Raw genomic sequence first — 15321 nt, 5'->3', positions numbered from 1 at the left:
ACCACCATTATGCTACCTCTTCAGCTTCCACCTGAATTTGTGCAAGTGACTAAACTGGTGGCCTCCCTTCCATTTCCCCAGGTCAGCCTGCACACCATCTCCAGATTAAATTTCCCAACCGCCATGCTCATTAAGTCAGTCTCCATCCAAGAATACAGACAGGCTCTGAAGTGCCCCTGGCTCTACTCCAGGTGCTCAGAATCAGCAGCATCTTCCTTCATCTGGTCCCAGTTTGCTTCATCAGTTTTCCTCCTCTCCCAAAATGCAAGTTCCCTCCTTCAGTGAGTCCCATGTCCTTTTGACCAATCCCTCCTTCACACTCCCACGTCTGCCCTCATCCCCTCCTAAGGCTGTTGATAAGCATTTCCTCCTGAATCTCCCTCATCACTTTGTTCCCCCTGCTCTTCCCCATCTCATAAAAATAAATGAAGCCCCTATATAAGCCCACAAGAGCCAAGACACAGAAACAACCTAAATGTCCATTAACGGATAAATGGATAAAGAAGATATGGTATAGATATACAATGGGATATTACTCAGCCATAAAAATGAATGAAATAAAGCCACCTGCACCAACATGGATGGATCTAGAGATTACAATAATAAGTGACATAAGCAAGAAAGAGAAAGACAAATATCCAATGGTTCCATTTATATGTGGAATCTAAAATATGACACAAATGAGCTTATCTATGAAACAGAAACAGACTCACAGACATAGAGAACAAACTTATGACTGTCAAGGGGGAGGGAATGGAAGGGGAGATGGGCTGGGAGTTTGGAATTAGTAGATGGAAACTACTATATACAGAATAGATAAACAGTAAGGTCCTACTGTATAGCAAAGGGAACTTTATTCAATATCTTGTGATAACAACATAATGGAAAAAGAATGTGAAAAAGGATATATATATATATATATATATATATATATATATATATATGTATTCTTTGCTGTATAGCAGAAATCAACATATTATAAATCAACTATATATCAATAAAATAAATTTGAGTAAATACATAAATGTTCCTCAATCCCACCCCTGCATATTTATCCAAAGGAAATGATCTCATAGAGTTATGTGCACCCTCATGTTCATTGCAACACTATTTATATAGCCAAGACATGGAAACAAGGTAAGCGCCATCAACAGATAAATGGATGAAGAAGATGTGGAATATGTATATAATGGAATACTACTCAGCCATAAAAAAGGAAATCCTTCCATTTGCAACAATATGGATGGACCTTGAGGACATTTTTTAAAGTGAGATAAGACAGACAGGGACAGAAATACTGTGTTATCTCACTTTCACGGGGAATCAAAAAGAGGTAAACTCACAGAAACAGAGTAGAATGTCAGTTACCAGGCAGAGGCAAGGGAGTGAGGGAAGGGAAATGTTGGCCAAAGGGTATAAACTTTCAGTTAGGAGATGAGTAAATTCTGGGATTTAATGTACAGCATGGTGACTACAGTTAATAGGGTATTATTTTTTAAGACACTAAGAGGGTAGATTTTAGATATTCTCACCACAAAAAAGAAGTGGTAATTATATGAAATGATGGAGGTATTGGCTAATGCTATGATGATAATTTCCCAATATATAATTGTATCAAATCAACATGCTGTGCACTTTAAACTTATACAATGTTACCTGTCAATTATAGCTCAAGAAAAGCTAGGGGAAAATGCGCCCTTGGAAATGACTTGATGTCCTTTTCTTCTATAGACTCTGTCTTAGCTACATCTGTAAGTCTCAGTCCCCTGCCCTCACCACTACCACCTGCTCCCCCACCACCACTTCTCTGAATTCCTTCCTACACATTGTTGGAATCACACTCATTAATGTGGGGCCATTTCCTCTCACGCAGTGGTACCCTGCCCTTTTCTGTAACTGGATTTCCATAATGAGATTTCAGCTCTGAGCTATGTGCTCAAATTCCTCCAAAGCCTGGACCAGTGATAAAGCCTGGAGGTGCTCAATTCAGGCCCCAATCTACCAAATCTACTGAATGCAATGCCCGGCACTGGGGCTTGCTAAATTCCTGCTGGTCCTACCACTTTTTCCCTGGTTGGAAACACCCAGCCCATATCTTCCAACCATTGTTTCCTTCTTACCAATCACCCTTCAGCTTAAATGCCACCTCCTCAGTAGACATTTCCTTAATCACCCACTCTGAAACTATAGGATTTTTCTCCCCATTGTCCTTTTAAATTCCTGATAGGGCACTTATGTCTCCCTGATATTTGTATTTATTTTCAATATATTTATTTTTGATCTCTCCCCCAGAGAATGTGAGCTCAAGGAAAGCATAAGACTTGTCCATCTCATTCACTGCTGCATTCTTCACATTAAAACAGTGTCTGGAAGATAGTAGGTGCTCAATAAATATTTGTTGAATGAATAGATGACAAATACTTTTATTTTTTTTGATGTGCTTACAATCTATTAAGTACAAGTGATATGAGTCAAATATTACAGTGCTGTTACTAATAAGTGAGATGATAGAAAAATGTGTGTATGAATAAACAAAATAAAGGAGAAACTGAAAGAATGATAATCCAGATACTGGAAAGAGCACATCCAACAGTACTCCGCAGTACAGGCTTGAGCCAGCATGGCATTGGCAAGAGATAGGGATCTTACAACTAAAGCAGGAATTTTGAGGGGTGGTGGAGGTAGCAGTAGGACATGAGGCTGGACAGGTGGATAGAGGCCAGAGCTTGAAGTGACCAATGTGGAATGTTAAAAAGCTTGAGCCTTATTTCATGTGCAATCAGGTGTAATCAGAGGACATTAGGTATAGAAAGTAGACCTTCATTTTATAAATATCAGTCTTGAAAATGTACAGAGGACAGACAGAGAATCAGGAAGATCAGACAGGCAGTTCTGCAGGTAGCCCAGGTGCATGAGATTAAAGACTTAACTATGGCATGGGGAGGGGGATGGGAAGGAGGGGGCAGATGAGGGAGAAAAGAAGAAGCACCAGGACTGGCAAAAACCAGACAAGGTGGATGAGGAAGAAAAAGAGTTGACAGTGAATTCTGGGATGGCAGGGAAAATGATGCCTTTGCTAATGAAGCTAAGGTATGCAGGCCAGGGAGGAGAACATAGGTCCTCTTTAAGGTGAGCTGAGTCTGAGGCACCTGTGGGATAAGCAGGAGGATAAATCAATACGCATTTGGATTGGGAGTCATCAGGAGTTGGGGGTCAGCCTGAGTCACACTATCAGAGAGTCAGGAGTATAAGACAAGAGTTAAAACCATGGGTATTCATGGCATTGCCTGGGGAGAGAAAGTGCATCCACCACTCAGGAAATTGCTTTTCCAAGTCTAGACAGCTAGACAAAGACTTCAATATCCAGGGTTATAAAGAGCACTCATCACTATGCAACATGAGATGCAGGTCAATGTTACCTTTACTTTGGAATTGTGTCCTCACTCAGTATGTACCACATGGTCTTAGTCAAGCATGTTTCCAGGACCTTTGATTATGACCAGGCTACATATCACATGTTCCATTAGAGTTCCTATTTTGGCAGCGAATTCAAGGAGAAACTGCTACCTGCACCAGGAACATATGCTCTCCACATCACCATTAAACTCTGCAAAGCAGTCACACAATTAATTTTTAACAGAGATGCACTAATAGCTGCCCAGTCATGTGTACCAGGCCTGGATGGCATGCATTTTGCATTTGCCAGAGAGAACATATTGCAGCCCATATTTTAATCATCTCCCCTCAGACGGTAAGAAAATTTTGTTATTGGAGACAAGAATGCGTATTTAAATTTGCTCATGACTAGAATGGCTTACCTGACCCTCAGAGCATCTGTTTCTCTAAAACCATTGGCTGGTTGTCCAGAAGTGATCCCCAACTGTCCAGAGACTGGGCTGCAGAAAGAGAAAACTGGGCAGCTTTGGCTTTTAGTTTGACTCTGGCTCATGCACGAATCCAGTCAGAGGAGTTTGAGTGGATGGTGGTTTCATATTATTTTAAGACAAAGCAAGCAGCTATTAATACAATTGGCCCTTCATATCTGTGGATTCTACATTCACAAAGTCAACCAACCTAGGATCAAAAATATTCCCCCCAAATTCCAGAAAGTTCCAAAAAGCAGGAGTTCCATTGTGGCTCAGCGGCAACAAACCCAACCAGTATCCATGAGGGCTCGTGCTCAATCCCTGGCCTCACTCATGGGTTAAGGATTCAGCATTGCTGTGAACAGTGGTGTAGGTTACAGATACAGCTTGGATACTGCATTGCTGTGGCAAAGGCTGGCAGCTGTAGCCCTGATTCAAATCTTAGCCTGGGAATTTCCATATGCCACAGGTGCAAAAAAAAAAAAAAAAAAAGTTCTCACACTAAGCATTACACTGAATCCACGCAAATGAACTGATGTGAGGTACACCCTGCTGCAGCCTCTGCCTTCTCACAGGTCTTCAGTCTCTCCCCAGAACTCCTTGTGCGAATTGAGCCTCATTCAACCTCATTTCTTATTCGTGAGTTGCCTGTGTTGTGTATACCCTTTGTTTCCATGAAAAAAAAAAAAAAGGTTCCTACAAGGCAATTAAGTGGTCAGAGCCATCCCACAAAGGCTAAGAGGGTGCATAAAGGGCTATTTCTTAATGAAAAAGTTCATATCTTAGGTCTTTTGAGAAGCAGCATGTTGCTTGCCAAAGTAGGCTATAGCCTAAGTGAGTATGAACCCAACATTCGCATATAAACCAGAAAAAAGATGAAATTCGTGGTAACCTTTGTACTGCCCCCACAAACCAGGTCTCTGGTTGGTGATAAAGTGCTTGCAAAGACTGAGAAGGCATGAAGTGTGTGGCTAGAGGACGTGTCACAGGAACACGTACCTGTTGATGGCAAAATTATCCGTGAAAAAGCACTTAGCCTGTATAAGCACCATCGGAAGAGGGCAGAGAGGAGGAAGGAGTTTAAAACTAGTGAAGGATGGCTGGCTGTGTTTAGTGCTACAGCCTCAATGATTTAAACATCATGGGGGAATCATCATTCTCTGATGCTGAGGCAGCACCAGAATTCCCAGAGGAGCTCAAGTAACTCACAGAGGAGAAAGGCTGCCTTCCAGAGGAAGTCCTCAGTTGTGACAATATGGGCTTATTCTGGGGGAAGATGCCCAACCCCACCTACATCCATGAGTGCCAGTACCAAGCAGGCCCTGGGGCTCAAAGTCTGGAAAGACCATCTTATTTTGGCGCCATGTGGCCACACAGCAGGCCACATGATCAAACAAGCAAACAATCCTCAGGGCTGTAAGAACAAAAATGAAAACTGCCTGCCCTTGCTCTGGCAATGCAACAAGAAGGCTTGGGTAATGGCCATCTTGTCCTTGGAATGATTTCACCAATGGTTCACTCATGACTCAAATAAATACCTTGAAGAGAAGGAGCTGCCATTCAAGGTCCTTCTCATAACCAACAATGCTCCCAGCCACCCTCAATCTCTCTGCTTTGCCAACAAGAATGTGGAAATGATGTTCCTGACTCCTATATTATGTCACTGGTGCGGTCACTTGATCAAGACATCATCAAGTACATTAAGGCAGCTTACACCTGCCTCACCTTCAGGAAGAGCGGTGCTGCCCTTGATGCTAACCTGAAAACAGCATCATGGATTTACAGAAGTGCTTCACCATTACAGGGGCTGTCGAAGCCCTAAAGCCTGATATACTCAATGCATGTTGGAAGCCATTATGGAGTGAGGTGGTCAGTGATTTCAGGGGCTTCCTTACTCTTAATGAAGAAATCAGGAACACCATGAATGTTGCCAAGGAAGTTAGCGGAGAAGGATTTCCTGACATGATTGGAGATGATGTTGAGAAACATGCAGAAGAATGCAGAGAAACTGTTACCAATGAGGACCTTGAAGATCTGCTAAAATCCTCTACAGATGATGATGAGGAGGAGGAGGAGGATGCAGAACATTTAGTGGAGGCAGAGCCATCAATTTGGATACTTGAAAAATTAGAAACATGCTTTCAACAGGTGCAAGTGTTAGAGGACATCATTTTTGAGCATGATCCTTCAATGGAATAAAGCTTCTATGCCACCAGAGGGATAACACCATGCTACAACCACCACATTTGTGTACTGATGCAAAGAAAAGAAGAAACGGCTTCCTATAACCACGTTTCTAATGAAAGCATCTGCAACTGTGAAGCTTCAACCTTCGATGCTTGAGGATCCTGAGTCCTCAATCCCCACAGATCCTGACACTAGTATGACTGACTTCCCCCAGAGCATCAACATCTACAAGTGGAACGCAGTTCTTCCAACAAAGATAATCCTTCTGACATTCTGTGAGAAGGTTCAAGTTAGCCTGGTGTCTCATCACTTACCTATAGCCCACACACCTTGTCACTTCACCACATCAGCATTTTAAGTACCATACAGCAATCATCACCACCACCACCAGCAGCATTGCCATCATCATCATCACATAAGGGTTATCAAGGGAGAAGAACAAGGGTTTGGGGGGGGTGTGAAAGAGAGAAAATAAATTTATATATATATTTTTAAATTTTTTTTAATTTTTTTATTTCCCTAATACATTATTTTTTTTCCTACTGTACAGCAATATGACCCAGCAATCCCACTCTTGGGCATATATCTGGATGAAACTTTCCTTAAAAAAGACACACATACCCACAAGTTCATTGCAGCACCATTCACAATAGCCAAGACATGGCAATTTATATTTTTTAATTTATAAATTATACTATCTATTTTTATTTGTATTTTAAACATTCTGTGTTTTATTTGGTGTATTTCTCTTTCAGGTCACTAAATGAAAGCAATCCCTAGTAATATAACACTGTTGCTGACATGCACTATGTAGTTAGGCCTATAATAGTTACATCTGTAGTGAACAGTACAGGCTTTTTCTTGCTATTATTCTCTAAACAATACAGTGTAACAACAATTTCTATAGCGTTTAGATTGTGTTAGGTATTATAGGTAATCTAGGAATGATTTAAAGTACATGAGAGGATGCGTGTAGGTTATACTCAAATACTACATCATTTTATATAAGGAACTTGAGGGGTCCTGCAGGGGTCCTAGGACCAGTGTCTGAGAGATTCTGAGGGATGACTGTATTTACTGTGTGTTGACTTTGGTCCAGAAACAGTGTTAACTACTTTGCATGCACACCTCACTGAATTATTCCAAATCTTTTGTAGTACTATTATTACCCCACTTTATAAACGGTGAGACTTGTTCAACCTAGCATAAACTATTTAGACAATCAGGCTTTTCCATTTATCATTATTTTGAGAGAAGCTGAACCTATGATTTAGGGTTCACTGACACTTTACCTCCCTGACTAGTTTTATAGGAGCCCCATAATGGTATACAAGGTACAATGATCATTACAATGGACTTGTCTTGGTTTTGCCTTGTGACATCCCTTCCCCTCTTCTGGTAAAACAATTCTCTGTCTTTTGGAACCTGCCCTTCCCATTCTATGTAATTCAGACCGAGTTATTGGTCAATAGACGGACCCCTTTTCTTGCCTTGGATTCAGCCAGTGATAGAAGCCTATGTGCTTGGTCAAAGAACCCATCCCTGGACCCACTGTCTGGCCCGGGACAAACCTATTATTCAACAGGGCCAAAGAGATGGTGACAGAGGAACGTGTATGTAACGCCTTGTTCATTTATCTGAGTTCACTCACTCTAAGGACAAGTAACCCCCCGGGCTGCCAGGGGAACAATGTGCCGGAACTTGAAGTCAACACATAGCAAAGTAGAATCCAGACATGGGGAGAGCCAGAGAAACAGGGTCTTGAGGACATCACCCAAAGTCTTCAATCCAGCTATTCCTGGAGCGGCTTCATTTCTTGGACTTCCCAGTTACATCAATCAGTGTCCTTCCCTCTTTGCCAGTGCTAGTTTGCGTATGTCTCTGTCACAACCAGAGAGACGGTTCTGACATAAAATGAAATTCAAATGTATTCATCAAAAAAAAAAAAAAAAACAAAGATCTGAGGGAGGTGGTTTCATTGTCATTGATTTCAAATTTCACCCCTGAGACAGATAAATTTATGCATTAAACAGTAATGACAAAAATTGTGAATACCAAGATTTCAGATATACCCATCAGGAAATTGCACCTTAGATACTAGGTAATTGAGGATAAGAAGGATTTTTACTACTGCCTTAGTTTTAACAGTGGCATGACATTTCCCAGAAACTTTTGGATAATTATTCTACTTTAACTAAACCAGAAAGATAAATGACACTAAGAACCTGTCACACGTGTGGACCAGAACATTCAGGGTCCCTGCCTGAGGTTCCATGCTTAGATGGTCCCACTCCATGTACAGTGTTTCATGGCTACATTCTGTATTATTCTCTGAATCTCCATAAAGGCTGTCAACATCACATTTCCAAATGCATGAGTTAACCATCATGGAAACCTCAATACCTCAATTTGGAAATATTGAGAAATATTTTCTCACGGAAACCTGGGTAATATCTCAGTTTCATCACCAATTAGCTGAATCATCTTGAGAAAGTCATTTAACTTCTCTGAGTCTCAATTTCATCATATAAAAGAAAGCTAGAGAACCTGTCCTGTTGGCTTGTAGAAGACGTCTAGTAAGACAACAGACACCAAAAGCACTTTGAAAAACATAAGGATTATTATTAACTCAAGAGAGAGATTCATTAAGACAGAACTCAGTTTTATCCTACGCACTGTGCCAACAGGGATCTAGAGAAAAATCTGTGGTCTAGTTAGAACTCTGAACAGAGACCTCTCAGTGGTTAAATTTAGATGAAAATTAGCTTACAGTAATAGAACTAGAACCTTGGTCACATCCCAAACCTGTCCTTCTGACCATGTAACACTTTGTCACTTATAGGAACTCTCTGCAAACCAGGTGACCCTGCACCTCCCAAACACAAGCTAGACTTGGTTGTAATTCACTCACTCTCCCCACCTCCAAACTGCTCTCTTAATTCATCCATCCCTCAACATATTACTCAATTTAACCAGTTGGTCCCTTCTGACATTCAGCGCACCCCAGGGCTCACTCAGTGATGGGTTATGCATTGTCTCATCACAGTTCTCACGTGATTCTGAAGTTGTCCTGTGAATTCCTAATATAGTCTCCACATGTCTCTATTTTGTCTCTCCAATTAGATTCTAAGTCTGCTAAAGCCAGTAATTGGCTTGTATTCTTTAAAAAAACAAAACAAAAACACCAAAAAACCCCACAACATATGAAGGTTCCCAGGATAGTGGTTGAATCAGAGCTGTAGCTGCGGCTATGTACGCAACAGCCACAGCCACAGCCACGTGGGATTCAAGCCACCTCTGCAATCTATACCATAGCTCACAGCAACACAGATCCTTAACACACTGAGTGAGGCCAGGGGCAGAATCTGCATCCTCAGTGGATACTAGTCATATTCATTTCCACTGCACCACAACAGGAACTCCTGTATTCTTATACAGAGTAGATATTCAGGAAATATTTGTTCGTTAGTTAAAAAGTAAAATGTAAAATGTCCAAATGATGAAAATGGCTGAGGATAGGAGAGACTATAACGAAATGAAATGAGAGAGATAAAGTCACAGGGCAGCAGCTTATCAACTGGAATCTATTCAAAACATCCTAAAGAGCTACTCTATTCCAGAGAATCCTGGAAATGCAAAATCAAATTTTTAGAATGCAAAGTATCTTCAAGATAATTTATTTCACACCCTTTATTCACTGAGCATAACTATCTACCAATTTCTCTGACTTATGAATTTAGTTTTTACATATTTAATTTTTCTATTGTAAAACACGACTCTTGGCAATTTCTTAGAAACTGAGACCTAGAGAAACTGTACCTGGAAAAGATAGCAAGTCTTTTATGGAAATAAAAATAATTAATTTTGCTACAGTCAAACCAGATGTCCTGAGCCATACTTGCAGTATCACTTTTTGATTTTACCTATCTACATGGAAAAGAATAGTGATAACCAGGAATACAGGACTACCTCCCTAGAAACACAGAAAAAGTAGAAGGGCTCTGAGGTGAGGCCTCCTTGAGGGACTGATCCAAAGTGTTAGAAGTTCCTGGTAGCCAATTACTCAAGCTTTGAGACAGGAGCAGAGAAAGCACTGGTTTAGTCTGTGGATCTCTATTTTGAGACTCTGCACCACCAATTTCTGATGTGTGACCACTGACAGGTTCCCAAATTTCTGATGATCCTTTTTTTTTTTTTCTTTAAAATAGGATCATTGAAGGGATTAAATGAGATAATGTATATAAAGACACTTTGCTTGCAAAAAGGCAGAATGTACATAATTACCCAGCCAGTCAACTTACATTAAAAATCATTTTAATCATTGTATGAGCCTTCAGAATCTAAGCACCAAAATGTCACAATACCACCTTGGTAATGCATCTCTACCTTGTCACTAAGGACATAATCAACGAATCCCTGGCTCTGGTATGTTCCAACCCTTGCAATGTTTCCCAAACTCATGTGACTTCAGCAAATGACACTCAGTGAAGGGATTCCTGCTCTACAATTAGTCATATTAGGCCAGAGGAGTGCAACAGCGTGGTGCATGTAGCAGTATCTTTTCTTGTGTCCCAAGATTTCCACAAAGATGGGCTTTTCCACAGCAGGGGAGGCTGTCTCCACTATCAGCACCCATCCTCTGCAAGACTACTCTTCTTTGGTTGTTTAAGGTGCTTCATCTTGCACAGATGCTCATCACCTGCCATGGTAACACCCACTGAAAGCGTTAGTGAAATCCTCCCACCTTAAGAGAATCAGGGCTTGCTCACAACCTAGGGCTCCTCCCAGACACCCAAACCCAATACCAGGTTGGAAGGTCACTTTAGTTACTTCTCAAAAGTCAGCTGTTCTTGTTCAATAGCATAAATTAGGCTCCTGTGTGGAAGGACTCCTGACAGCAGATTCCCTGTGAATCCTAAGAATCACCCATTCTGGTAAATACTATGAAACCTACTTGCCCTGGCATAACGGCCACATGGATAGGTACACATTTCCACATAAAGGCACCATTGTTCATGTGCTATTTGTACCCATGAACAGTAGCATCCATTGTTCATGGGTGCAAATAGGATACAGGGCTGAATAAGACACTAGGAGTCATACTCTAGATACCATTCCTAGAGGTCTCAAATCATGTTTAACAGAGCTGAAAAGGACTCTAGTGTTAAGTATGACCCCCTCAGTTAGCACATGACACAACTAAGGCACCAAGAGAGGAAGTGACATGTCCAGGATCACCTAGTGAGTGGCAAAGCTGGGCAGAGAACACAGGGCTCTCCAACTCTAGGCTCTGTTGCTGCTTCCATAACCAAATAAACATGTTCTTCTCCAAATCATTTACACTCTACATTGAACATAACCTCTGCTGCCTCCTCATCCAAAAGCAAGGGGCATAGCCATATGCTCCACCCCTTCCTGACTCCACCCACACCCCACACTCACACCCCCATCTCTCCAGGATTCCCTGCAGCCCAATGACTCTATGGTACAGAACCAGAATTGCAATCAGGCAACCAGATAAGCACCTTCCCCAAACTGGGTATTTTTCAAGCTCCCATTCTTGGTCTTACACCATGCTACTTCCCTCACTCAGTGAGCACTCCATAAATACTGAGAACTGATTGGCTGACTGATTAGCTAATAAATAATCATGTTTACAGCTTCCTTCCCTGAACTCACAGCCAAAGCAACTCCACTGACTCACCTTTTTTTCTCCTTTCTTTTCTCCTTGACTTGCTTATAAATTTTGTAGTAGGCCAGGGAAACAATTCCTTTAAGGTTTACCCTCGAAAATGAAAAAAAAGCAATGAAGGCAGAGGGGAAAATTCCTGTGAACCATACATGAACCGGAAAACACGCATTGACTCTGATTACACACAATGCTCCAGGGTTCTCTAATCTAATGGTCCATCACGGTGTCAAGAGCTATTTCCCACAGCTCCCGAGTGAGACATGCAGGCAATCCTTTAATCCAGGCAGGAGGTGAGAGCTAGGGAGAGATCAGAGGGCAGAGGCCGCTGACAGAGGATAAAGTCTGAGCTGAAGAGACCCCAAGGACGGCAACCATAATATCTGGGAACCCCAGGAATAGGAGAAATTGGGTGTGTATGCAGCAGGGGCAGCTGAACCAAGTCGGTGAGCTGCTTGGGTACTGAGGATGTATCCTAGGGCTCCCAGTAAAACAGACACCTTATCCAAGTGCTCAGAAGCACAGGGGAGAATTCAGAGCAGAAATTGGGAGGTCTAGGCAGGCCACTTTTCAAGAACACATTTCTTCTCTGTATTAACTTAATACAGGATTTATTTCTGTATCATTGAAACAACATTAGCTAAGATGCATATGCATACCTTCGTGTAAGCCTTTTTTTTTTTTTTTTTTTTTTGCATATAGCCCAGACTTGTCAGCTTCCCAGGAGTCCTCACAGTGACTCTGGTGCCTGCCCTAGTCACAAACACTCAGAACCCCATCTACATACATGACCACAGGTAGATAATAGAGATTAAAGCATCATCAGACAATAGGATCTAAGAGGGAAGGAAGACACAAAAAGGGCACTTTTTCCAGAAAACAACTTTTGTTCTTCCCAGTCCTTCTCCCCTAGTGAAACCGTTAAGTCAGCAGAGGCCCATGAGATTTCAAACATTTCAAATACCTCTGTAGCCTCAATGACACTGGGGATACTACAGAACCAAGGTCTGTTAGCGTGACCGGGTGGCCACCCAGTAGACAGGCTCTCCCACTCCCAGCTCTTCTTCTGAGCAGCCTTAATAAACGCCCCAGATCTCACAAAGTGGCACCACCCTTTCTCAGTCAAAACATAGGTCAATATACATAGTGGAAGTACTATGGTGTGTGTGTGTGTGTGTGTGAAATCGCCCCTGTAACTGTGAGATCCATTCATACCCCAAGGGGCTGCCTCCCTCAGCATCACCCAGGCAAGTGGGTCATTGGGTGAGGAGGAGGGTGGAGCATCAGGACCGCAAAAGCCAACTCTGAACCTGGTGTCTAGTAAAAGGTCAGTCAGGGTAAACCAAGGCGATGCCACTGACCTTGTGTGCTTAAATATGCTAAGAACAGAGGCCTTCTTAATATGATGGAAATCACAGAGCAACTTAAAGTAGGTCTGTGATGCATACAAGGCCTGCCAGGGTCTCTCAAGCAATTGTGGAAATAAGCTTCCTCCAATTCTGCAGCCCAAGTGTGACAAAAGGCCAACGCCAAGCCCCCCGGCTGCTTCTTTGGGGAAATCTGAGCAGACACATAGGCACCTAGAAAGAAAATCCTATTCAATCACCCTGTGGGTGAACAACTCCACAGTTGCCAGGAGGAGACAGAAACAAACAAACAAACATGATCACCTCGATTTAGATACAAAAGGCACCAGGAAAGGATGCTGAGAGCCAGGGGGAGGCGTTGCTGGGAATCTATTTCCAGGGGCTCTCAGCACCTGTTTTCAAGCACATCTCTCAAAATAGCGTTAAGCAACAAGTTTCTAAAATGGCAAATCGAATACTTCTTTTCCCTGGGAGTGCTTTGTCATGGCTAAGACTCTTAGCCCAGAAATCATTTCAAAAGAGCCTGTGGGATAAAGCAGAGCAATTGTGAGCATGTCTGCTGCTACTGAAGCAGCAACAGCAGCAGCAGCAGCAGCAGCAGCAGCAGCAGCAGCAACGGGCGGCAGCCCAGGGTGTGTGATGCAGGAGAGGCTGGAGCTGGGCGCTGCCTGGGCCCCACCTCCCCCCCAGCACTCACCATCAGCAGGCTGAGCGCGGAGTCGGGCACCAGCTGCACTGCCATGGTCTCTGCTTCCCATGCACAAGCTTCCTGCAGTCAGTCCGCCTGGGCCCTGGGTGACTGCAAAGCATCCACAAAAACCTGCAGCAAAACAGACAGAAACCCAGACTCAGGGTGCGAAGGCTCAAGACGAGGAGAGGCCACGTTTCAGGTGGGGTGGTGGGGGAGGTCAGGGGGATGTCGGGAAGAAGGGGTGGGAGTCTGTGCTTAGGGAGAGAGGGGGAAAAAAAGGAAAAATGGAAAGCTGCAGGTTATTTAAAGGTGAGCCCTGCCTAGCTTCCCTAAGCTGCACAAGCACAGAAGCCACATCAAACACAAATATAAAATATTAGAAAATAGGATGCTTCGCGGATACCTTAGCCTAGGCAGCAACTCTTAACTGACAATTAAATAGAACATTTCCTAGTGCAGATAAATCAACCAGCCTGGGTAACTCCCCCCCCCCCCCCGCCCCCGCCTTCTCCGCATCTCTCAGCAGTTCTGCTGCATAAACACGCAGGATGTCAAACCTACCGCTCACAATCTGGTCAGTGTCTTCTTTCCTGCAGAAAGGTGTGTCCCTTTTGCAAAATCAAGTATCTGGTAGCAAGAGAGTGGAGCCTGACCATGAGCAGCAGGCTGTCACTGGAGATCAGCAAATGCCCCCATCCTAACCAAGCAGGAAGTCAGTGAGGAACTGACCCCTTCCACCATCCCCAAATCTACTTTTCCTCCCCAAGTAGGCGGGCAAGCAGAGTTCCCCGTGGGTCGAACATACTTCCGAGGAACATGTAATTACACTGCCTGTTCTATGAGCGTGCTGATCTCCCTGCCTGGAGCACATGTACACAGCAGACACCCTACCTCTCCCTCCCTCTCTCCCTCCCGCCCTGCCTCCCTCCCTCCCTCCCTCCCTCCCATCTCTCCACCAGGCTGCCTGTTAGGATTTTGAAGGAGACTCTCCAGCTCAGGGAGGCATGGGAGGCTAATTTGTAGCAAAGGACACTGCTTAAGACCAAAAAAGCAAATTAGCCTTGAAAATCATATCATGCAGCATTTTGCTGGGAAGATGTCAATGAAAAAAAAAAAAAAAGGAAGTCTGCCCAGTCTTGTTATATAATAATTGGCTCCAAAGGCTTCCCAGAGTCAAAGATTTCAGGAAATTAAAGAATCTTATTTTTTTTTTTTTTTTTATGAGCACAGCCAAGCTTCTACCTTCTTATGGAGTCCACTTTTTCAACTAAAAATAGCAATTACTAATACTTCTGGCCAGAGATTTTCATGTCCTTTTCTGATTTCTTCCTTTACTCTCCTGCTGTAATGACTCCAAAAATTCCTACTTGGAATTCACTACATGCAAGAAGTATAGGAACATGGAAACCAATTATTTATTTATTTATTTATTTATTTATTTTTTGTCTTTTTGCCTATTCTAGGGCCCCTCCCACAGCATATGGAGGTTCCCAGGCTAGGGGTCAAATCAGAGCTGTAGTC

At 42.8% G+C, this 15321-nt stretch overlaps 1 protein-coding gene across 2 annotated transcripts in view; it reads right to left on the bottom strand.

Annotated features, from left to right (window-relative positions):
• FRMD4A (FERM domain containing 4A) overlaps positions 1 to 14702 on the bottom strand; it is a 664082-nt gene extending 649380 nt beyond the window's left edge. The window contains exons 1-2 of one of the 2 annotated variants that reach the window (XM_021064221.1): positions 14362 to 14702; positions 13807 to 13929 (exon numbers count right to left, since the gene is read on the bottom strand). In XM_021064221.1, the coding sequence (XP_020919880.1) occupies positions 13807 to 13851 (45 nt within the window). In that variant the 5' untranslated portion in view covers positions 13852 to 13929; positions 14362 to 14702. Of the gene's footprint in view, positions 1 to 13806; positions 13930 to 14203; positions 14230 to 14361 lie in introns of those variants that run through there. The other variant, XM_021064222.1, reaches the window with a different exon arrangement.

This window comes from Sus scrofa, chromosome 10, assembly GCF_000003025.6.
Source record: "Sus scrofa isolate TJ Tabasco breed Duroc chromosome 10, Sscrofa11.1, whole genome shotgun sequence".
NCBI lineage: Eukaryota > Metazoa > Chordata > Mammalia > Artiodactyla > Suidae > Sus > Sus scrofa.
This window is presented reverse-complemented; position numbering and strand designations above follow the sequence as displayed.